The 23,994-nt window shown below is 45.4% G+C and overlaps 1 protein-coding gene across 2 annotated transcripts in view; it reads left to right on the forward strand.

Moving 5' to 3' along the window:
* PIK3R3 (phosphoinositide-3-kinase regulatory subunit 3) overlaps window positions 1-23,994 on the forward strand; it is a 76,919-nt gene that overhangs the window by 36,572 nt on the left and 16,353 nt on the right. The window contains exons 1-2 of one of the 2 annotated variants that reach the window (XM_014872059.2): window positions 7,826-8,474; window positions 23,269-23,380. In XM_014872059.2, coding sequence (XP_014727545.1) covers window positions 8,369-8,474; window positions 23,269-23,380 — 218 coding nt within the window. In that variant the 5' untranslated portion in view covers window positions 7,826-8,368. Of the gene's footprint in view, window positions 1-7,825; window positions 8,475-23,268; window positions 23,381-23,994 lie in introns of those variants that run through there. The other variant, XM_014872057.2, reaches the window with a different exon arrangement.

Here is a 23,994-nt window from a genome sequence, read left to right on the forward strand (position 1 = left end):
GCCTGTGACCACCACACACTATGACAGCATAGTCAGGACTTAGTGAACGTGGGAAATGTTGGGGTTTGATGGATAAAGTCTTGTCTAGTGGCACAAAACTGTGTGCTGGTTTGCAGGTATAAGGGAGGTGTTTTCCTGCATGTTTCTAGAGGTTACCTAGGATTCCACAAGGCACAGAGTGAGTTCTCAGTGCCCCTAAGTCCCACCTGTCCTCCAGGGAAATAATACTCTTCTCTTGGGAACACAGAATTATTCAACAAAATTGTTTGGAAATCTTCAGTGGGGAAAGAACTTTTATGCAAAGGACACACAAAAAAAGGTCTTAATGAGCCTGACCTGCAAGTTGCCTTTGCTCAAACCATCCCTGCCCATCACCTTGGCTGGACAAGCAAGGCATTGCATTCACATGCTGGATTTCAAATGCTCACCCTACACCACGCTGTTTGTTTTATTTCTCCACTCAGCATTCAGAGGCTCTTCTTCTTATGCTTATTTACTGTAAAGCAGAGAAAGCCAGGGAAAATGATCTCCAAAGCAAATAGAGCCATGTTTCCATTTGGGAAAACTTAGTGGGAAAGTGCGTGTAGCTAAGCAACAATGCATGATGGTAAATGGGTCATTTTCCAAGGCATGAATTGCATGTGGATAACTGCAAGGAAAACAACCCTGGCCAACACACTGCCTATACTTGAGTTCTTGGCCTAAGTGATTAATAAGAAATGAGAGGACTTTCCAATACCCCCAAGAGTTCTCTGGGTTGTTACGGGGATTTTTCTCCTGCTTCTGATCTCCACCCAAAATCTACAGTGGGAAGTCTCCATTCCTGCAGCTGGGCAGAGCTCCAAGTATGGATGTGCTGCAGTGAGGTTCCCTGGACACAGAGACATTGATTGGTCAGTTCCATCAAATCCCAGGGAAAGGGATGGGGGCAAAGGAGTTGCATGGCAGGACTGAGGACTCAGCCATGAGAAACTTCCTTCTGTTTTGGGCCAGAGAGAAGCCAGCATTCCCTGGTGCATTAGGACACAAGTTTGATCTCAGTCTCCTCCAGCATTGCCCAGGGGTGGCTTTGCTCACTTTCCCTCCCTGAGAAACCAGATGATCTCCACTGCAAGGAAAGTGGGGAGGTTCTTACATGTTGAGGACTTATGAGGGTAATGCTACCAGGATGATACTGGCAGAGGGATGGTAAAATTGTTTGGGAGGCCAGGAATGGGAGAGTTTGCTGGAAGAAAAATAGGTGATGCCACAGTGAGTTGAGGGCATAATGTCCACGTCACGTAGCTGCTGCATCATGGGGGACCATGATTCACTTAGCCAAAGGTGAAGTGTTAGGAAGCTCTTCAGCTTTGCATCCTAGCGTAGGGAAACAATTGTGCTGAGGGGTTTTGTTTCATAATAATAACAAATCTAGAGAGTTCAAGCTTTGCTTTTGTGGAAGTGAAAAGTCCTCTGGGCTTTTCAGAATTCCTCTTACTAGGAATGGTGCCACCTTCAAACCGTGAAGGTCACCAAGTGGGATGTCAGCAGAGCAGTGCTGAGACCTTGCTTTTCCTAGAGGTGCTGTTGACTTCCTCTTCCTGCTGCTTGCATCACTGGCTGGGATCACAACATATACTGCCATGTTTATTAAAAAGAGTTACTGCAGGAAGGTATTGGGATTATTTCTTTCCTCTGTGAATAAAGTTCTACAGTACCTCTTAAAATTAGACCTGAGGAATTTACAGAGTGGTTATTGTACATTCCTTGGGGGGGGGGGGGGGGTGGAATCTAAGCAAGTGGTTGCAGTGCATTAAAGCAATGAATAGAGGAAGTGAAAAATATTTTAAATTCCTATACAGTGTTACATTTTAAAAGTGTCCTGGTTTAAAACATTAGAATCAGGGAAGGAGCTTCTCTCTCTCTCTCTCTCTTTTCTCCCCCTTTAATTTCTCTGAACTTGTTACAAGTCTCCTTCCATTTTGCTCACCATTTCCAAGCAACTAAATAGAGAGAGGCCTGGAACGATGACAGAGATGCGAAGTGCACAAAGGGACCAGAGTGTGGTCCGATAATTCTGTAATTGGAGCTGCTCGAGGCAAAATTTTTTTCAAGCTTGTGTAAATGGGGATCGCTGAAACCCTTAACAATCGGTCTGTCAGGCTGCTTCTTTAATGGATTGCTCTGTTTAACTCTCTCTGTTTGTCACTGGCAAGATGACAAGAGAAATTAGTGTACTGGAAAATATAGGGTAGCTGGCAGTTCCGCAGCCCTGTTCCACAGCCCCGCAGACCCCGGGGTGCTGCAGCGCTAAAGCCCGGCTCACCGGCTGCTCTCTCCCTCTGTGGAGGAGGAGGAGGAGGGGACTTACAACCTCCTGCCCTTCCTAGGGGTAGGAAGACCTGCAAAAATACCCCGTGGCTCCGGGACTGACCTAGTGAAGAGCATGTGGAGAAAAGCAGTGCCCCTATGGTTGGCTGCACGCCAGGACTGGGGTGGGGACAGCACCCAAGTGTCCTCCCAAGTCGCAAACCTTTCATCAGCTGCTTTGTCGTCGGCTTTTACAACACGCATACTCTTTTTGAAAGCGCTGCGGGTTAATATCAATTTTCTTGGAGCAGTAACCATTAGAGAAGATGCTTCCAGCGTGTGTGTGAGTGTGCGTGAGCACATGCGAGTGCGTGCAAGGGTGCACCGCTTTGGAGATGCTCCGACACCTCCATTGTTTGCAGCCAGACCCTGAAACTTGGCAGCAACGATGCCTCGAGGCTAGAGATGTACCTTTCACTTTTCCCATGAAATTCCATTCTGGTTTGGCTGAGTTATAAAAAAAAAAGTTTGAAAATCACCATTTCCCTTCTGCTGCCTGCATTCCTCAGGAAAACTTTGGCAGCCTGTCAAAACAATAACTGAACGTGAACTTTCTAAAGAGCTAGCCCGGTGCTGTCTGCCAAAGCAGCAATTCAGCACAGCTCAGTGCAGCGTGTCCTTTCCCTCACCCCCCCCGTGCCCACCCCCTCGTCCAGCCCTGGGCACCCTCCAGGTGCAGATGTGTCCACCCCAGACACCCGTGTGCAGAACACGGGGTTGATATGCACTGTCCAGCTGCAAAAGCCACATACACCTCTCCCTTTGCAGGAGAGCAGCTTTCTGCTTCCATCCCCGACCGTTACTCCTGCAATTTTTTGGGCAGAAGCCTCTGGACCAGTGAGGAAAGGCCAGTCCAAGCCAATACCTTAGGTCCAGCTGCAAAAACCTACATTGTAGACATTTATTTTAAAGAACCTTTTCTTTATTTTTTTTTAATGTTATTTCCTATGTTAAAAGAATGTTGTTTACAATGCAAAGCCAAGTGCTTTTAAGTTAGGAAATGCCTAATGTATGATTCCTCTCAAGCTCAGCTCTGTGTGCATGCCTTGTGTTCCAACCTTTATGGACATGAGCCCTTATTTCAAACTCTTTCCTTACCCAGTGGACAGGGGAGGGAAAAGGGCACAAGCTGCTCTCACTGCTGTAAATAAGACACTTCCTAACACTGAAGTGTTTCATTTGAATGTTTTTTGCAGACCACATATTATTCTTTAATACAGGTTTTTAATGCAATATATAATTTTCAAACCAAAGCACCCGACTTCAGCACACTTGCCAGAGTTTTTCCTCACCACAGAAATGTGGCCGCATCTGGGGTGGAGTGAGGCAACTGTTTTGCAGCCTGTTAGGACATAAAATGACTATAAAGCAGAGAGAGGAAGCACAGTCCTTGTTAAAAACACCCATTACATTTCACATGAAGGTTCTGGAGGATGCAGGGAAGCAAACTGCTGCTGCTTCACCCCTGCAGGGATTTGTACTCTTAATCTTGTGGCAAATGCTTTGTGGTCTCTGTGGTACTTTTGGGGCTCAGACTGTACAACTGAAGGGGAAGATGGTGCTTGCACTGTCCCCGTGGTTCAGGAAGGAAGGATGAACCTCTGCCATTCCCAACACCTCTTCTCCTGCCAGCAAGCCCCAGGGTTGGTTTGCGGTGTACTGAGCCACACTGAGACCCCAGCAGCAGCATCTAAGCCAAAGCAGACAAACTCTCCTGCCTTCCCTCGTCTCCTCATCGTCAGGAGCTGAGAAACAGGCAGGAAGAATCCGTTAACTAAACCAAACTGCCGTAACTGGTTGTTCTTGTGCTGTTCCTTGCAAGGTGTGGCTGCTCCTGTGGGAAGCTGGCCACCAGTCACAGCACATTCTCCAAAAATCCGGTGTCTGTGCAGCAAAAGGCCAGTAAAGTAATTTAATGTAGCATCTACTGATGGCCAGGGACACGCTGATGTGAATGCAGTTCTACCTTCTCCAAGCTCCCCTCCAGCAGGTCCTGAACTTGTGCTAACAGTGCAGCTAATATTTGGATCTCAGGAGTGGCCAGGAGTCTCCAGCCTGCCCCAAAAGTCTCTCATCATTTTCGTGCATTTGGCTGGCAGCACTGTGGATTCAGCCCCCCCTCCCTCTTCCAGCCCTCCAACTATAAAAGCCTGTTGTGGCCTACATTCAGCTGTCGGATATCACATTATCATGGCTCGGCAAAGAGGAAACCAAGCAGTTTGGCACAAATGGCTTTTCTGTGTTCAGTCTGTTCCAGTGCAGGTCTGTTCAGCTCCTCCTGAAGCACATGGAAGCGCTCAAAACTTCAATATTTAATCTTGCCTTGAAATGCAAATTGTCAGATCCAGGGAAAGGAAAGTGAGCAAATGCACAGCCGTCGACATGGGATGTGGGGAAGGCAGCAAGCACTGGGCTCACTTCTTGTCTTTCAGCCGTAGTGTGGGGCACCAGGTCCCCTCCTCCAGTACTCTAACCCCTGCTCAGGCACTGCCAAATCACCATTATTTTGTTTCAGTGTCTGATTGTGGCTTTTCCTGTCTTGGGGTGATGTATTGGGTTTGCATGGCCAGGTTTTGGCAGCGAGGGCACTCCTAGACCTTGAGCATCCCCGAGCCTTCAGTGTGCTCCTGGCTTTGTCTCTGCTCTCCAATGCACAGACCTTGTGCCTGTGGAAGAGAGGCACAGGCTGAGGGGGTTTAGCAGTGTGTAAGGCAGCACATGTGCCTCCCTCTCCCCCCTGGGCACACACATGCATACCATGCTCATCCCTGGTGCAAGGCAGGCAGTGTGGTAGGAAAGGGAGCACCCCATACGTGTGTTTTGGGAGCCAAGCAATCTTGGGTAAATTATAAGCACAGTTTTGAGAAATAAAAACACATTAATATTCTGTTCTCTCAAGGCATTATCCTACTGTTTACCATTACACACAATCCTCTGCCTTAAATTGCATCTTTGATTAAAGCAGCAATGAGAGAAACCAGTGCTAATAACAAAATGTATTCTGCTTTAAATCACTAAAGTGAAAACATCAATAAGCTGTAACCATCAGTGCCGCCATGAAAATGAAGGCAACCACCATGGGAACCAGCAAGGATGAAATCCACTTTGCCAGCATAAAAGCCAAGTAATTAGGTCTTATGTGGGTGGAACTTATAATGAGGTGCAGGAAGGGGGAAAATGAATTTCAACCTGAGTCTGCCTCCTCCCCCCTCTCTGCCAGAGCTGCTAATCTAAGTTTGGGGGCTGCCATAGGGACCACGGCCCCAGTTTTTAGCTCTGCAGGGCCTGCAAAGCAGCATCCACTCCTGCACCTCCACCCATGACCAATCCTTGTGGGATGCCACACACCCTGCCAGTGGGCAGCTGATTGCTTGGGCCCAAAGCAGCAAGTTAAATTTCACTGGGGGAGCCAGCTGTGCTTCCAAGGAGGGCATTTCCCTTTGAAGAATCTGGAGCTGGTACATGATACCAGCTCAATAATTTAATTTAAAAGTTAGAAAAAGGAATCATATCTGGTTATCGTGGATTAAGCAGAGTTTGCAGATGGGTTTATAAAATTAATTTATATACAGTGAGTGACTTGAATCAAAGCCCTGTGCTCTTCTGCAGCTGTCCATCCCTCAAGGACCTCTGTTCCTGGAGCAGGCTGCTCTAAGTTGCTTGCTGTGGAAGTTGTGATACATCAGCAAACTTCAGATCTTCCCTCATACTCTTCCATCGGGTACAGCCTTTCAGTTATTCAGTTGCAGTCACCCTAAGGTTCAGCCAAGCCAGGAGGGTGTTTTCAGGAGCTGCTGCCTAGTGCCAGAGCAGGACAAATTATTCGTCACTAGCTCTTCTATGCTTTGAAGTGCAAATAAAGCAGACAACTTCAGTGCTGGGTTTTCCAACATTCCCTGACATTTCCACAGCAGATCAAGGTGTTGTCCATCCTTGTGCCTCTGATACTGGTTGCGAGTCTCAGGAAAGGACTTTTCCTTAATTTCTCAGCAGCAGCCTTTCTCTAAGGATGTTTTGCCGTGCCAAAACGGAGGCTGAGTGCAGAGCTGGCTGCACTTCTGCCTCCCGCCGGTGCCTGCGGGCTGCGGCTGCCCACCGGGATGTGACTGCCAGGCAGGCTGAGGTTCCATTTCGGGTGTGTTTGCAGCTCAGACTTATCCCAAACCCGGTGAGAGGCAGACATCCAGTTTGGTGCCTTTTCCTGTGGTTTGGGGCTTTTTTCTCCCCCTCCCCCCGCTGGTTATGTCACTAGAAAGCGCGTCAGGTTTTTCTCCAGGGTCACACTCGTTAGTGCCCTCTGAGATGGGCAGGTTATTACGTGGATTACGTGGCTCACACAGCAGGCAGCTGCCGGGGCCTGCAGAGGAGGGAGGAGAGACGCCCGTATTTGTGGCCAGTGCAGCGGCTGAGGGGTCAGCCACGACAGGCTCCCGCCGGGGATGCAGCCAGCGGCTCTACCTGCACAGGGTCCCCTGTGCCCGGCTCTCCCGCAGGCCCCATCCCCACACGGCGGCCGGCCCGGGCTGGAGGGTGCCAGGTAGCCCCGGCGCTGCGGCGCACCGGCTCGGGGCGGGGGCAGCCCCGCCGGCGGTGCGGGCAGGAGGAGTCTCCCCAGGGCCAGCGCTGGGGCCGGCAGTACCGGGGAGCTGCCCGGCCGGGAAGCGGGGCCGGGTCACCCCGCGCCCCCCGAGCTCCGCTCTCGCCTCAGCGCTCGCCTTCCTTTGTCCCGCTTAGTAACCGGCTCTCGGGGCCAATCGCCATCGAGCCGGCCGGCCCCGCTGCGCGGTGATTGGCTGAGCCGTCAGCAGCCCTCTGCCAATCCCGGCGCTCGCTGCTCCCTCAGACAAAGGCAGCAGCTCTGGCAACTGCGCTCCGCTCCCCCCGCCCCCCGCGCGTGCTCCGCGGCAGCGGCCCCTTGGCGGCCGGCCAGCCCGGGGACCTACCACCTCCACTGCGCGCCTCAGCACGGGGGGGCACTACGAAAAGGCGTCGAGAAAAGTGGCGAAAGCGAGCCGGGTAAAAATTAGAAAACGGAGGAATCAGACTTTTATTCAATGCTAAAATTTCTGTGCGGGTCTGTCTCGCCAGCGCAAAGAAGGACGTTTCCCCTTCATGTCCTTTTTTTTTCCCCACCCCTCTCTCCGCCTCGTGGAAGTGCCCACTCACACACACCCCCGTTCACCTCCAAGGGGTTAAAAAGCCGGCGCGAAGCCCCGCCCCCTAGCGCCGGGGGGGCGTGGCCCGGTCCCCGGCAAGAGGCGGGTGGCGGCGGCCGGGCCCCTCAGAGCCGCTTAAAATGTCACCGAGCGCGGCCGCCCCGAGCCCGGCCCCGCCGCCCGCCGCCACCGCTGCTGCCCGCCGCCCCTCGCCGCCAGCAGGGCACGGCGGGCCCCGCCGCGGGCCGCCTGCCCGCCGCTGAGCCCCGCGCAGCCAGCCCCGCCGGCGCGTAGCGCACCGCGGGCACAGCGCCGCCCGCCCCGCTCGGGCTCCGCGCCCGCCCGTATTGTTGCCCGCCGCCGCTGCCTCCTTTCTCGTCCTCTGCCGGCGAAAAGAATTCATCCAGAGACTGAAATCGCCCCTTTTTATTCGCTGCTTCCCACCATCCCCCGGCTTTCCTGTGGAGGGCTCGTTTGGCTTGTGTTTTAAAAATACCCCGAAAACGGCGATTTCTAGAGAGAATTCGGGAAAGTGGCTTTTCTGTGGAAAGGTGTCTTTTTAAACAAAAAGAAGCACTCTCTCTATATATATATTATATATATAACTACCTATCTTTAGTTCCTGCAGGGTAGCTGCTGAGGTGACTTGAGTAGAGGCTTTTTTTTAAGTTTAATTTTTCGATTTAAATTTTTTTTTCTTTTTGCAAAAAAGTGTTATTTTAGAGCGAGGTGAATTCTTCTCGGCTTTGTTTTCTTTTTCTTTTTTTTATCCCTTTTTTAAAAAAAAATTTTTTTCACCTCTCGATAAAAAGCCGAGCTATCCAACCTCTCATTTCTAACCCTGCCGGGACTTGGCTGTCGCGATGTACAACACGGTGTGGGATATGGACCGCGATGACACGGACTGGAGGGAAGTGATGATGCCCTATTCCACTGAGCTGATATTTTACATTGAAATGGACCCTCCAGGTAGGGAGCTGAAGCCTGCGAGCTGCCCCCGCACCTCCGGCAGCGGCTCGGGGACTGCCGTCCATCCCTGCCCTCCCTCCTCCTGCAGACTTTTTCCCTTTTAAAATAATAAAGGGGAGGGGGGAAAATTAATATCTGTAGTTAAACTTTGTGTAAACTTCCCAGGGACTTGAGCTCGCTGTCTCCTGGGCAGAAGTATTTTAATACTGGGTTGGTTTTTTTTTGTGGGGGAGGTGGGAGGATAAGAGCAATTTATGGTGCCTTTCGGGAGATGGAAGGAGGCAGGAAGAGGAGAGCTGCTCGCAGCCCCTCTCCCGTTTTTGAAAACCTTTATTGAAAAGCGTATATTTCGGCTGTATTCGCTCCTAGAGGAGCGCTTTTATTATCCTCTTCACCTGTGTGCCTTTATGTGCCTGTAACACTTTGATGGTGGTGATTTACCCACCTCCATTCAGTTCCAGTTTAATCGCTTTTACAGTCTCCAAGACTCTTTTCTCCCCAGCTCTCTTCCAGCAGTGACAGATGAGGTGTGTGTTGTCGCTGGGTTTTGGTGATGGGGGGATAATACTTGGGAAACAGGCTGGAATCCACCCCTGGAGGCACGGTTACTTTGATAACGCTTAATAACCTTGTTCAAAAGGATTTGAAGCACTTTCTTCCCTCCCCCCTCCATGGATTGCTAGTGCTGAAAATGGGAAAATATATTATCCCGTGCTTGCCTGAAGTTTTTAGATGGGCAGAAAGTTTCTTTTGTGTCTGAAGAAGGAGGGAAGGCTTGTGATGGGGAGAGGTTGAGTCTTTCTTTGGTAAATGAATTAAAGTAAGCATAAATGGGTACTGGTGAAACTGTATCTATACCTGTAAGAGTCAAACAGGCTGAAGCAGTAAGGTAATTGAAGGGCCTTTATCTTCTCGGGTCTCTTACTTGTACAGACAGAAGGTACAGTAAAATATGCACCAAAAGTCTTAGCCTGCAGAGAAATTGATAGCAAATAAGTACTTCTAAGTGCTGTCTTTTATGGGGTTCGTACTTTCAGAGTGTGCTTTTCAACCTGTGCCTGAATTGTGGCATGTATCTGCAAGTGTGGTTTATTCTCTTTGTTTCAGCACAGTGAGCTGTATTTTTCTCACTGGAGGTATGTGGTACTTTAATTAAAACAGGAGGAGGTGATCATCCTGAGATTTTTGGATATCAAGGACATGTACTTGCTTCTTTTGGTAATTCTGACGCTTTAAAAATTGGACAGATCTCTCAGACACATAGCGCTGGCCACTACTCGTTAAATTCTTGCATAGCTGACACTACCTATTTTTAGATATTACTCCTGAAAGCCTAAAGTTCAGTCAAATCACTTTGCTTCTGTGAATTTTAAAGGACATCTTTCTTGTAAATGCTTTTGATTTTTAACTATTCACGTGGTATTTTTGTGTGCTTGTATCAAATGAACAAAAACCCAACAAGTCCCATTGTAGGACTTAAAGCAATTAGTGTGGGGCTTTTATTTAAAAAAAAAAAAAAAAAAAAAAAAACACACCAAAAAAACCCCCCACCCTGAATGGCTTAGTACAAGGAGACTGCTAAAAGGGGCTGGACAAACTGAACTGGTCAGAAAACAACTTTCCAGTGTTTCTGCAGGGATCTGGCCATGCGAAACTCTTAGGAAGCCTTTCAAAGTTTACATTAAGAAGCAGCTCGTCTATCATTAATAATGCCAGTGCTTCCATCACTGGAGCCCTCTTGTCAGGGATCAAGGATCTGCACAGTCCAAACACCAGTTAGCAAAAGGACTTCGTGTTACAAGCTGATCCCTGAAGTGTTCAGTAACTTTATCTTTCATATTTTTAAACTAGACGAGCCAGAGCTGGAAATGATGCATGGGATAATCCCCATGTGTATGTCCTGATTTCGTGGAACTGCAACTTTTAAATTACAGAGGGAGGGAGAGTGTGGCAGAGGGGGGTCTGCTCTCTCCCTCTCCAGAGGCAGGGTAGGGAAAGCATTTTCTGGCCTGGGATGATAGGTCATCCCTAAGGGGAGTGTGGAAGAATTTATTTGGAAGGCTTAAACACTCGGCATGCCTTGGGATAAAGTCACTGCGTTTGCACCCGGTAACAACCGCAGCTCCATTTGGCCCAGTCCCAACAAAAATCCGTGCAGGTTTTTCGGCGCAGCGTTCCCGGCGCGGTGGCCGGAGCTCCTGGGAGGCTCCTGAAGCGGTGGCAGCGTTCCCTCGGCAGCAGCAGGACAGCGATGTGCAGCCCCCGGAGCGCTCTTTTGTTCCCACAACTCGAGCCCAGAGATCCCCGGTTGGGTTTTGTGCCGCAGCACCGGGCACTGGCGGATCCCGGGAGCCAAGTGTCTGGGCTCACGCATGACTGCCCCGATTACATTTTACTGCGTCTAAACTTGAGGCAGAAGACAAAAGCAAGGTGAACATAATGTGCGGTGTCACCCGTAACCTCCGAGCCCAGGGTGGGGATACTGTTTCTCGTTAAGGGCCAGTAGACCTTTAATTTATCTTGGCAGGCCGTCTTAATACCCACCTTAGCCTTGCCCAATAATAATGCAGAAATAAAATCTGGTGATGGCAGGCAGCCTGCAGCACAGCCGGAGCTTCTGTCAGGCCTCAGTGCACCTGCACCAGCTTATCAGTGTGCTTGTGTTTGCTGTTTGGAGCTGTAGGTGTAAATGGATGTTCAGAGCAGGTCCTGGAGCCTCTCTGCTACAAGGTTTGCTCTAAACTTCAGAAATAAAAGTAATAACGCCTCTCTCTTGAGTTTTTCTCAACTCAAGCAGAGGCAGTCAGGCAACAAGGAACTTCAAGCTTTCTGCTAGGTTTTAATCCATCCTAAACATAGGAGTGTGACAGTTTTCCCATAGTGGTGGAATTAGGGATGCAACTCTGCCAGCCTCACAAAGCATAATTCAGAGCAGTACAGCTAACATAGGAGCCACAGTGGTGGCAACCAGAATTTTTCCTTCTGCTTACATTTTATTTTGCATTTTTGCATGCATCACTTGGCATAAAGAAAGATCTCTTTATGGCAACATGCAATCAGTAACTTTCAGTATCTAAACACACAACTTGCATGTAGTTAACATAGCAGCTTCTCAGCTTTCTAAGGATGGATTAAGTTGGAGTGTTGTGGCTGTAGCAGCATCATGTGCTGGCTCTGGCATTAGGAAACTGTCAGGGGTTCACTCATATGTTTGTTGTTGCTGTGGGTCTTGCTATGTGAGAAGACAAAGAAAATAGGTTCTGGGTTGAATTTAGTGTATTTGACAACATCAGGTCTGCAAAAAGTTGTTACTGCCAGAAGTTTTTGAACAGAGGATTTCAAATTGATTGCAAAAGCTACCAGAGTATCTAAAGGACTTCTACCTATGTCTTGCCTCACTTCTATTTAGAAGGGCTAAGTAATGTCTTTCCCTCTGTAGATCTGGGATACATTATCAGTTGTGTTGGTGATAAAATGTGTAATCACTGAATACATTTTGTCACAGTTGGATGAAAATCAGTAAGAGTGTTCCGCTGGGGTTTCTGATACAGATGTCAGCAAAGATTTTTGGCTCAACTACAAATTAGAGGTTAGTTTCCTTTGTGTGGTTATGAAGAAAACCACAAGTTTAAGGTAGACTTACTAATGCAGAATGGGCTCTGTCTATGAACAGATAGTACAATAACTCTTTGACCTAAAGCTATATAGAAGCTACCTGCTTGAACCCTGAAATATGACCAACTACACTTATAACTCGATGCAGCTGTCTTTTTCAAGAACAGTACTTTGCCTTGCCTCATATGCTGTAACAATGCTGTTGCTACAAAATCTTTCAATAATTAAGTGGGGGGGGGGGCATAATCTGTGGGCTACTTAGTTTAATTGGCTTTGTAGAAGCAGCACTGCCAGTGTATGAGTAAGACAAGTATTCCAAGTATTCGAGGGAAAGACTGTATTTATCCATTATAGTTTCTATTTTCTTCTCATATATAATTTGACAACCCTTATTTTAGGGGAGCGATACTGTAATTGTAATTTGGAAAACACAGGGTTCTGAGCTCAAGGGCAGTGTTTACTGGGATACCAGGCGTGCTGTATTATTATCAGTGTTATAGTGGAAACTGAATGTGGCTTCCTCAAATTGGGTTTGTGGTACACAGTAGCCAGATGTAGGTGAACACTGCCTGTCTATGCCTGACTAGTTTTCCAGTGGGAGAACAGATGCAAATTTGAATAGCATTGTCAGTGTTGTCCTTCAGCTTATCTGACTCCAGAAGCTTATCAAAGAAAAGTTCTGTTCTTGGACATCTTAAAGAAAAAAGGTAGTTCCTAGTGCATGTATTCAAAACAATAGTACTGTAGCTTCAACTGTCTTTTTTGCAAATTTAAGTCTTGCTGGAAATCGTATTTCAAAAAAAGTCAATGTTTGGGATTGAGAGTTTGCCTGTTACAGAAGGGAAGCTTGTACAGGCTGATTTGAGATAGAACAGGGAGTAAATAAGGCTCAGTCGCTGTATTCTGCATATCTGGGAAAATTGTTTGGATTGGAGTCTCAGCTTCTGTGAGGACATCAGTGTGAAATGCTTATATTCTGTTCATGTTTCACCTAGAGTTCTCTACTGGCCTTTTTATTTAATGACTTCTGTAACCATTCTTTTATTTCTGATTGCATTTTTAGGCTTGCTTTTGCATTCCTTGCATTTCGTTTTCATTTTGATGGCTCTGTTAAAGAATATCACTCATCAGCTTTCAATTAAATACATGACCACAAAAAATAGCATCATTAATAGAAAGTTAAATGCTGTTTTGCATGAGATGAGAGAGCCTGCCTTAAAAGGCTGACATTCGTGTTTATCACTAGATTTCGGATTATGTAGAAATAGTTGGGGAGGCAAAACTTGCTAAAAGGAGTTTTTCAGTTCTGTGTTCTTAAAGCTATTGGCTTATGCACACTAAAACACAAGGAGGCATTCTGAGAAGAAACCAAGTTCTTCAAAAGTGCTTTTGCAGTAAATGTTATTTCTGCAATTGTTGTTCCAAACAGTTTTGTGTATTGCATGATTCCTGTACCTGACAGGAGTTAATCATGGTATTCCTTCTGTCTCATGTGTTTAAAAGGAGAAAATTCTTCCTGGAGTTTTCTGTGGGAACTGTTGCTTTCCCAAGCAGCAGAGTTGTCTTCTGTCTTTGCCATTGCCTGCGTGATTATCTTATTCCAGACTGAAGCTATTTGTGCTTATCTTTGCTCTACAGCTTGGGAAAACAGAGGCATAGCTGGTCATGCACATCTGCACCCAGGACTGAATGTAGTTGGGTGCCTTACATCACCTTATGTTGGTTGTTTAGTGAGTCACTTTTTGGGCAGAGAGCTAGAGAAGAATAAAGAATACTTTTATCAGCAAGCCCTGTGTGTTTTAAAGCTTAGGCTTTATTATTGTCAGAAAGACTGTTAACTGTGTTGAAACAGGTTGCTGTAGAACTTCAGTCCCATTAAAGCAATAGGTGTGTTCTAGCTGGATTTTTTGGAAAACTCACTTTTGTAAAGTAGGTTGCTGAGTAATGCTGAAGGAACAATCTCTGTTCATGTACTAAGTGCCCCTATGGAAATGAGTCAGACTGTCTTTTTATTCTTTTGCTTTTTATCTCATTTCTTCTGACAGGTGAAAGTCTGCACAATAGCTAAGTAAGCAAGAATTCTCTTTTCCACATAATATAAACTACAGCAATGAGCTGGTGCTGGGTCCCCAAACAGTGTGAGTGGATGTAACTTCTTTAGAAGATATTTTCATTGTCCTTCATATTTGCTGTGTCCTTCACAACAGACAAAGATTCTGCTGTGTTCCAGTGAATATATTCCAGTATATTAAGTTTTTCTAGTTCTGAAGAAAAGTGTCTATATACAGGGAGCTTTAAAAGGATTCATACAATACAAAAAAAAGGCAAAGTGCAGGTGGTGCCTCTTGTAGCCCTTTCCAAAAAGGACTCCAGCTGCCCTGCTGAACACCAACCAGCTGCCTGGTGAATCCTGATGCCGAAGCACAATGAGCTCTGAAGCTTTCCTGTGGCTGAACAGGATCCAGGATCTTCGCTGGCTTTGAGTGCAGCAGCACACTCAAGATGGATGCCTTCCATCCAGAGCACTTTGAAAGAGGAGATGAAATGCTTCGGCTACTTCAGCCTGTGACTGCTTCCAGCATTCACCCAGAGTCTACCAGTTTTTGTGCTTTTAGTGGTAGTTCATAGGAATGTTACTTCTGAAAGCAGATATCCCTGAAGATGACACATAGTTACCTAGATATGGCTTCAAAAACATCACATTTCTCTGCACAAAAGTTGGTGGGTTTGGAAGAATTGTAAAAATACCAATCTATTCCTTAATATTGTTTGTTCATTTGCTACAGAATAACTTCAGTGTCACTTTGTGACTCTTGTACTTCAGGTCAGTTTTCCCCTTCCAAACACAATCATTTCCTTTTATTAACTGTGGCTTACTCTCTGTTAGTTTCTTCCTCTAACCCTTGAAAGAAGAATGCTGGAGTCTTTTTTTTAGGTTTGTACCTTCTGTGGCCTCATCCTAACTTTGTCTTTGGAGTCCCTAAAATCTGATGCTGCACACAGTCATCTTTTCTTTTGGAAGAATTCTCTCCCTCCTTACATACCTCCCCTTAAAAACCCAAACAAAACCTCTGAAGGTAGAGCTGCTGCAATGGAGTTCAAGAAAATTCGCTGTAATGGGGAGAACTTAGCTCACTGTTGATGTTTGGGGCATTTTGAATGTGGGCAGTAGATCTTGCACTTAACAGCTGTCCCAGGAAAATGTCTTACAGGTAGAATGGATGAGAAGTTCATTGACAATCATTATGCCAGTAAGTTCTCTTGTCTGTTACAGCCTTGAATTTGTACATTTCAATTGAATTTCCCAGGCTGACAGTACTCCTGCTGCTCTGCCCTGTGTAATTGTCCTGGGGACATTGTCAGAATCTACATCGTTGGCCCTCAAGGAACTGCTTCCAAGTGGCAAATTAGAAGTCTTTGGCAGTTTTGACTTCGTTACCCTGGTTCATCTCCTGTCTCCAAGAGTGCTTCTTGAAGGATACAAGGCAGCTTGAATCAATGAGATAAGTGTTCAAGATCCTTGAAGGGTACAGTACAGCCTCACTGATAAGTTTTGGGGCAGTGAGAGAAGTCAAGCTGCTGCTCTGAAATGGATTTCATAAAAATATTTTGAAGATCACCATGTACTGAGTAAGGAGATTGAATCTGAGCATGAGCAATGGCCAGGCTTGACTCTTCCATGTCTGCTCTGAACTCCCCTTCTGCTGCAGGCACTGCGTGGGATCCCGTGGATTGGGACTTCTGCCTCAGTGGAGCTTCCTTCAGGATCAAGGCTCTTAAAAGAGATGACTCATGACAACAGATTCCCTCTGAATACGTTTTTACCTTCAAATTTCTTCTGGAGTCTTGACTTAGAAACACACTTTTTGATCTTGATTTAGATGGCTCACTCTTAGCAATTTAGGCAGAATTGAAATATTTGTACTTTGGTGACTAGGAAATGGTTTGATGTAGCACAAGGACAGGTACTATATGGGGAACTACTTTACATACTGCTCCGAAAGACTGGAGCTAGTGGTAAGCTGAAATAAAATGCTGCTTAGAGCAGCAAGAATCATATGCATTTGCAGCTGTATTATTATTTTTAAATAGCTTCTTTTGCAGCAAACTTCTCAGTAGCACCAATTATTTCTGTGAATTGGATCCCCTCTGAGGTTTGTACCTGACATCTGGATGGATGTTTAGTCTTTGAAATACCTGGGGAAAACAGCCCTGAGCTGTTTTTATTTAAATTATTTATTATTTAAAATTAGTTATTATTGAAAAGATTTTTTCTTTTGGCTTTGGTATGTCTCCTAGTCATAGCTATCACTTCTGTGAAGTCAGCTGGCCTGACTTCATTCCCTCTCTTTCACAATGAAAAGCCAGTTCTTCATTCTTGTCACTGTAGTTCTTTGCTTATTCTGAATTTTGTGTTTTCCTTGCTCTTGTCAAAAAATCTATTCCCACGTATTGACCAAAGAGTACTTTTAATAGTGGCTTGAAGACTCTGCCTGTGGAGGAGCAGAAAACATGCTGTGGTGTTTCTTCTGTAAAGGCAGAGGAAGAGCTGCTTTACTTAGAAAGCAAAAAGGAAACTCCTTGCTCCTTGCACTTTACATTTACTTTTGCTGTATAGTCTTCTAGACCTGACACTTGATACTGTACAGTACAATATGCTTGTTGAATATCTGAAATTTTCATGGCAATAAAATGTCTGTCACGGACTTTCATCCAGAGTTGGCAAAAGCCTGGGCCTGCTGTCTACATGATAAAATTATTCCTTCCTTGTGTGAGCCAGGCATGTGATGCTGGGTAGTGATAACCTTTGAGTGATGAAACATGGCAAAAGTTCTAAAACCTCTCCAGTTCATTATGAGTGTGCTAATTATGCCTGGTAGGTGAAAGAGGACTTATCCTTTTTATCCTCCTCATGTTAATTTTGGGACAGTCACCTGTTGATCGTGGAACCTCTGACACTGCTGTAGCTTTGCAGCAGTTACACTGGGCTCTGGGTTGGAAGAGAAACAGTTTTTCTTTGGGCATTGAAAATAATTGGGAAGCTGAGGGTTTTTTTGGCTTTGCACTTTCATGCGAAGGCTGGAATGAAGGGGAGGAGCTGTGTTTTGGTAGAGAAGTCAAAGATTCCCATGTCATTTATCTGACTGTGAACACCTTCCATTTCTTATGTCTCAGCCCATGAAGTAATAGGGCTTGCGAAGTAGTGAGAGATGATTTTGAAATGCCCAAAGGAATGCTGAATTTGATCCAACCTCTTCACACACTGTTGTTGTCCCCTGTTCTGCAGGTGTCCCAGAGCAGATAATACTTTAACCTGTGCAGTAGCTGTGGATGCTCATGAGGAACAGAGTGCAGCAGAAGCCTGTCAGGCTGTAGGAGGTGAAACAGCGATTGGGAGGTGTGGGAGAGGGCTGGATAGCTGGGGAGTTTTCAAACAAAACAGATCTTTATCAAAAAAGCCAATTAATAAAACGCTGAAATATTTCTTAAAGGTGTTTTTTTTAATGAAAGTTCATAGAAACACAAGCAAAGCTATAATGGGAGTGTTTTCATTGGAAGCCTGCCTGGCTCTCTGCCAACTTGTCTGCTGTTTTCTGTAATGAGATATTGAAAGACTTCAATTCTTTGAATATGTCTTACTCCTTGGCATCTCGCCGACTTTGGGGGAGGAGGGTGAAAATGTGAGCATGCCTGAGGTTCTGTGGCCAGCAATAATTCCATCAAGGAGCTTCCTTCCCCGTTCCCAGAGCAGTTCTCCATGCACATTAGCTGCCCTTTGAGGAAGGGCAGCTTCGAAGGGCAGCGGTGCTCAGTGCTCTGCAAAAAGGGTCTTGGCAGGAGAACTGAGATGTGGAGCTGCCAGGATCATTTACCTGCCAGTGGTGGGGAATGAGCTGCTGGCAGCAGGTGTGCATCACCCTCCTCTCTGTCAGCTGGAAAACCTCTGCAGAAGCCTGTGCTTTTTACACAGATATCTTTGAGGGGTTCTCATGCAGCAGAGACAAGTACTGGACTCCTGAGGGAGGGAAAGATTTTGAGGCTTTGCCCGAAATGTGTTAGAGAAATTGAGTAAGATGGCAGAGAGCAGTTAAAGATTGGGGGGAATTTTTCTCTCCAGCAAAGCTAGCCTACATTTTCATTGCAAGTCTTCATCTATATTTCCAAAGGGAAAACCCTTCTGTCCTCAAGGACTATGTCATTAAAATGTTAGCTGGCCTAACCACAGATTACTTGCATGTTTCCATAGCAATGACACTTTGTAGAGCTTTATATTACAGTTCGCAGGGTATCTACTGTACATCAGCCTTTTTGAAGCTGAGTAACTGTCTTAGAAATCCTCTGATCTGTTTTCTGCTTGTCACAATGTGGAGAGAGAGTAGATTGAAAGCGTCAGAAAGAAGGCTAGTAAACAAGCCCGTGGAAGTGCTGAGGGACTTCAAATTGACATTATCAGAGTACTTGGTAGTTGTGATTATTTGTTAACAGTAAGGTATATTTAATGCTGCATTTAAACCTGCTATGCTTTTAAGTATCTGGCTTGAAGCTCTTGGAAAATACTGGAAGAAATAAGTTGTGGAGCCATTCTTAGACTAAGTGGCATCTGCCTTAAAACTGAAAATGAGAGTTTAATTAACTGGCAGGTTGATTTTGTATGAAGATACTGCAGCCAGAGAAGAAACAGCCTGCTTGACTGGATACTACATGGGATATAGCTCTTGGATAACTGAGGCATTCTTCCTGTTCTACTCCTGAATCAGTGCCATTGAAAACCCTCACACATAGGGCTGGGTGGCTCTTAGATCATGTAAACTTGTAAAATTTTTTGTTCAAAACCTGACTGGGGAATGTATGTATCTCACTGTAGTCACGGCCTACTTCACTGCAGTTAAATTCAGGATTAATATAGCCCACGATTTTTTACGAGACACTTTAAAAGAAATACAGCAGCGTTGGACTTCAGACACTTGCCAGCTTTCCTGCTTACCTTGGTGTTGGAGGCGCTTCAAATTTCAGAGTTAAAGTCACGAGTCACCTTTGCAGAAACCAATCTGCACAGTCAAGAAAGCATCCCAAAGTTACCTTTGGAAGAGCCCAGTCCTTGGGCTCATCTCTCTGAGGCCCTGCACAGCAGCTGTGGGAGCAGCTCGGCTGAAGGTACCTGCTGGAAATGGCACAGCAGCCTTCGGGGCCTGGCGTCAGCAACATCCGATCCTGCACCCAGCACACATTGGCTGCCATCCCTCTGCTCCATCACCAGCTCGTTTTTATTTCCCCCTTCTAAGTGACACTGAGCTGGGATTGGGATTTAGCTCAAGCTAGTCTGCCTGGGAAAGACAGAAAGAGGGAACTGGAGTTGCTAAAGAAATTAAAACCAGATATGCCCGTGAATGCATGAGGGAGAGCCAGTCTGCTCTCATTGCCAGGCGGTTACTGAGAGCTGAACCTGATCTTTGGAATGTTCTCATGTGGGAGTGAAGGGTACAACTGAGCTGTCACCTTCTGGGGTTTGGAAAGATCTGTGCTCCAAAGCTGTCCTAGAGGCATGGTAGGGGAAGGATGCTTGTGTATCTGGTGCAAAGAGAAAGTTCTTTATTAGAACGGATAGATCTGTTGTGCTGTTAATCACTTGTGATCAGTGTTTCTCTCCCAGGAAAAAGGAGGCAAGAAACCATCAGGATCACTCACTTTAATCAGAGCTGGTTTTGAGATAAAGTAAAATTGTGCCTGTGGCTAGATCAGAATTGGACTCAGTGACATGGAAAGAAACACGGCTGTTCTTGAAAGCATTTCTCTTGACTTCAAGCCAGTCTTATCTTACTTTACTCTAGGATTTTAGCTCTCTAATATTCGTTGAGTAAGGTATATAAAATTGGATCATTTTGAATTTAAAATCAAAATCTGTGGACTCCTTGAGGCTCTATGTAGCTTCTCATAGAAGCAGCACAGGATATCTCCTAGCAAGGTTGTTAGTACCACCTAGATACTAAGCAAAAACTTCTTCAGGATGCCTCTTCTAGCAACTTTTGGGCCAGCATTATGAGAGCAGCAGTCTGGTGGATGCTGCTCTGTTGCAGTAGACTTGCCATGCTATTGCAAAATATTCCTCTTTGCCATCACAGAGGCTGGGCTGTGACTTTTTTAAACTACCTTTGTGAGTGTTCTCCATTTACAGACAAAAGTCTGTGGGCTGAGAGGGTAGCCAAGAAATGCTGAAATGGATGGGCATGTTGGCCTATGGGGTAAAGCAAGAGCAAGGGCCTGGTTCTGTACCCAGTACAGGGGAAAATCTATTATGACTCAAAGAGCTTAAAGCATTGAAAGTAAAGAATTAGATACGTAGCTCTCTGGAAACAGGATCCACCCTTGCAAATAGTTTTGTATTTTTGAAATGTGCAAGCTATTAAAAAGCATTTTTCAAAAGTCTATTGTGTAAAGGACTGGCTTCCATGAGTCAGGTTTTACAGGAACTGGTCCAAGCCTTATTCTTCTCCCTGAAAGAATTTCCTTCCAGTTTTCTCATGAAGAATAAAGTTCTGAAGGCAATGTCCTGATAGTGAGAACTGATATCTGCCTATTAAAGGAAAGGAAACTCCCACCTGTAGTAGGGACACTTGGTGTAATGTCTAGTGCTCTGTGTCCAAATTCCAATGCCTTACCTTTCTGGTCTTTGTTAGTTTGCTTTTCTGTACCCAGTGCTTTGGAGTGAGCCCTGATAAAGCTGCCAAATAATCCCACAGCGTATAAAGGAGCAAGACTTAATCTTACAAGGAGGGCTAGAGAAGTATTCAAGTACTCTAGAGAACACTTGAAAGCCCCTTCTGGAAAGCAGAAAACAGGCTTTTTACACTGTAAAATACCTTGAAGTTGTTGATATGTCCAGGCCTTAATTTGAAAGTCCCATTGAAATAATTGTAGGTGCTGGTACAGTTTTCTAAGAACTCTGCACTCGTGTGTTTTTTATGTAAAACTTAATATGCTTTTTTATGACTCAGAGACTACACAAGATTCTGGAGTGAATGTACAGGTTTTCTGAACTCACATGTACTATGATGTGCAGACACTGATGAGACTCAGAACTGCTGTAGCTGTCCTGTCCCAGATGTGATGTTGGAAGCAGGGAGGACCTGATAACATTTTTTAATTCAGGAACTTTGAATGGGAGAGATGGAACAGCACAGTGAATACAATTGATTCCAGAGCTTTTGCCTGGATATGTGTTCCTCTGATCCTGAATGGGGCTGGGAGCTTCAAGCAAAGTAGGGTTGGAGCCATGTCTTGCTCTCAATGGTGCTTTGTGCAAATACTTGTGCGCCACACAAACAACCGTAGTAGTTGAGCTAGGAATAACTGAAGCTTCGAAACCAGGAAGCTACTTCACTGAGTCCGCAGGTTTTCACCTTCCTTTTACAACAAGACCTGTTATTGCCTCACTAGATGTGTGCACACCTGAAAGTTCCCAGCTCACCCCATAAAAAGAACCTGTATGCTACGGTTTAATGCTCGGTCCCGCAGAATGAATGCTGCTATCTGAATCAGGTGTTTGGTCAGCAACCCCAGGGTGCAAACGTCTGGGTCAAGGTTCAGATTTAGTTTAGATTGGCTCAATTAAAGCATCTGCTGGTTTGTCAGAGAACAGTGAAGTTACTGTGTTGGATATTCAGCATGAAATGGTATTTGGAGCTGCAGTTGGAAGCCTGTTTTCTCTTCTTTAATGTGGGAGGTGTGGCTCGGAGGTGAGCAGCTGGAGGGTGCCAAGTAGCACACCTCTCAGTGCTCAGCCATTCGATGCTGAAGCTGGAGATCAAAATCTTCTTTCTGCTGCCTTTATTTGTGTTCCTGTGTGTACATGGGGATTGTGCATCTGAAAGATGGCTGTTGTCACTGTGTCAGGCCTGCTCGCTGGTGCTTGTGTAATCTGATGGCAAGGGCACAGGGCTGGGAGCACAGATGTTCAGGGTCTGACTTAGAATCATGCTAGCAGCAAATCAATGTGTGTAGCTGCTTTCTTACTCTGAATGCAAATGTGACCTGTCCCTCTGTAAAACACTCTCATGAAATGCCTAAAAAATGCTCATTTTCGGTGGCAATGTTCTTGGGAAGCATCCGTTACTTGCAAAATAGGGGAGTGCATTCAGGACACCTTTGCCAAAGAAAATGCGAAAGAAAATGTGTAATACATTTCTGCTCACAGACCAGTCTCTCCCAGTACATGAACGTGCCTGTGGCTGCTGAATTACTGATTCAGGGCTTACAGTCAGATTCATGATAAAGTCGTTTGAGCAAAAACTGGCCAAACAGAAACAGCTTTGCTGTCTTGTATGCCCTTACATTGTGTAACCTATTTTGAGAATGGAAGTAAAAGCCTGTTGTTTTGTTGGGTTTTTTGTTTGCCATGAGAGTTTGCCATTAATTCAGGATAGGGGAATTCTGGGCAGGCGTGCACCAGCCCTGCAGGTGTGCAGTTCTGCCTCTCTGTTGGGCATCTGTGGCACCCCCTTTCCTGTGGTAAGCACCTCAGCCATGCAAAGCACTGTAGGCACTCTGACAGCTATCTAATGTCCCCTGTCCCCTTCCCTTATCACCTCATGTCCTGTAGTACTCAAAGAGTCACAGCCTTTGTTCCAAACGGGAACCTAAATGACAAACCCAGTGTGAAACATGAGCCTCGGCTCTGTGACAGATACAGCCCTGCCCAGCCACCACTGCTCTCTAGCCGTGTTTTTCCCTCTGAAGAGTTCACCTGTTTGCTCTTGTGGGTTGGCTTCAGGACTGCTGATGCCTGAGCAACTGAAGTTTTTCCACAGGGGTGTCCAGTGCTCTCCAGGCTGTGGCTTTCAAACACAATGCACCTTTGTCATTTGTTTGGAGCTTTAGGCGGCACCTGCCCTTGTAGTCGTGCCTGCACCAGTCTTCTTTTAACAAAAACTCACATTTCCTCATAGTCCTTACTTTTCCCCTCCCTCAAGCAAGTGTTTGATACTAAAAAAATCTCGGATCACAGTGGAACAGTTGACTTCAGGCTTCCTTTAAGATTACAAGTTCCTTTTGGTTTGAGAGAGCTTGAAAGCTGAGTTCAAGATGCACATTTTCTCTTGTTTTTTTTACTGTCATATTTCATTAATAGTTTAGTGATTATTTTCTCCTGTTTACCTTTTGTTAATCTGTTTTTAATTTCCAGCTCTTCCTCCGAAGCCCCCCAAACCAATGACTCCAGTCAATACAAATGGAATAAAGGACAATTCCAGTTTCTCTCTGCAGGAAGCAGAGTGGTACTGGGGGGACATCTCAAGGTAAGCAATATTGCTAGATTATATTAATTAAAATGTATTAATATATATTGTTAAAAGTAGGATACGCCTGCTAGAATTCAAGACAAAAAGAACATGCCTATTTCAGCCAGCATTTTACTGGAAGGGAATGCTTTAGGACTATGCTTGGCAAAGCACCTAAGTGAAAGTATTCAGCTGGATTCAGGATATTTAAGTTGTTGCTCTTCTGGTGCAGATATTGCCAGTCTTGGTGACAGTAATTTTTGACTTTCTAAGTTTGCCCACAAATGCAATCTTTAAAAAGAAGAGAAATGCTTCCGAATTTGATATTTAATAAAGTGTTGTAAGCATGCAATCCTGGAATGCATGCAGTTCAGCAAAAATTTCAGTATAAAAACAATATTTCAAGATAAAAAGAGTTGCATTCTTATTTTTGGTTTATTTATTTGGTTTATTTATTTATTCGTTTAAAATTTCAGCTGTATTAATTTTTATTATATGGTGACGTGAAAAATAGCTCTTACAAATGCTCACCATCATCCACCCATACTGAGCAGATAATAGAGACACATACCAAACAAATTAAGTTTTGCCTCTTAAGAAAACCCTTTTCTATACACTTGAGAAAATGGATG

Source organism: Sturnus vulgaris, chromosome 9, assembly GCF_052056855.1.
Source record: "Sturnus vulgaris isolate bStuVul1 chromosome 9, bStuVul1.hap1, whole genome shotgun sequence".
Lineage (NCBI taxonomy): Eukaryota > Metazoa > Chordata > Aves > Passeriformes > Sturnidae > Sturnus > Sturnus vulgaris.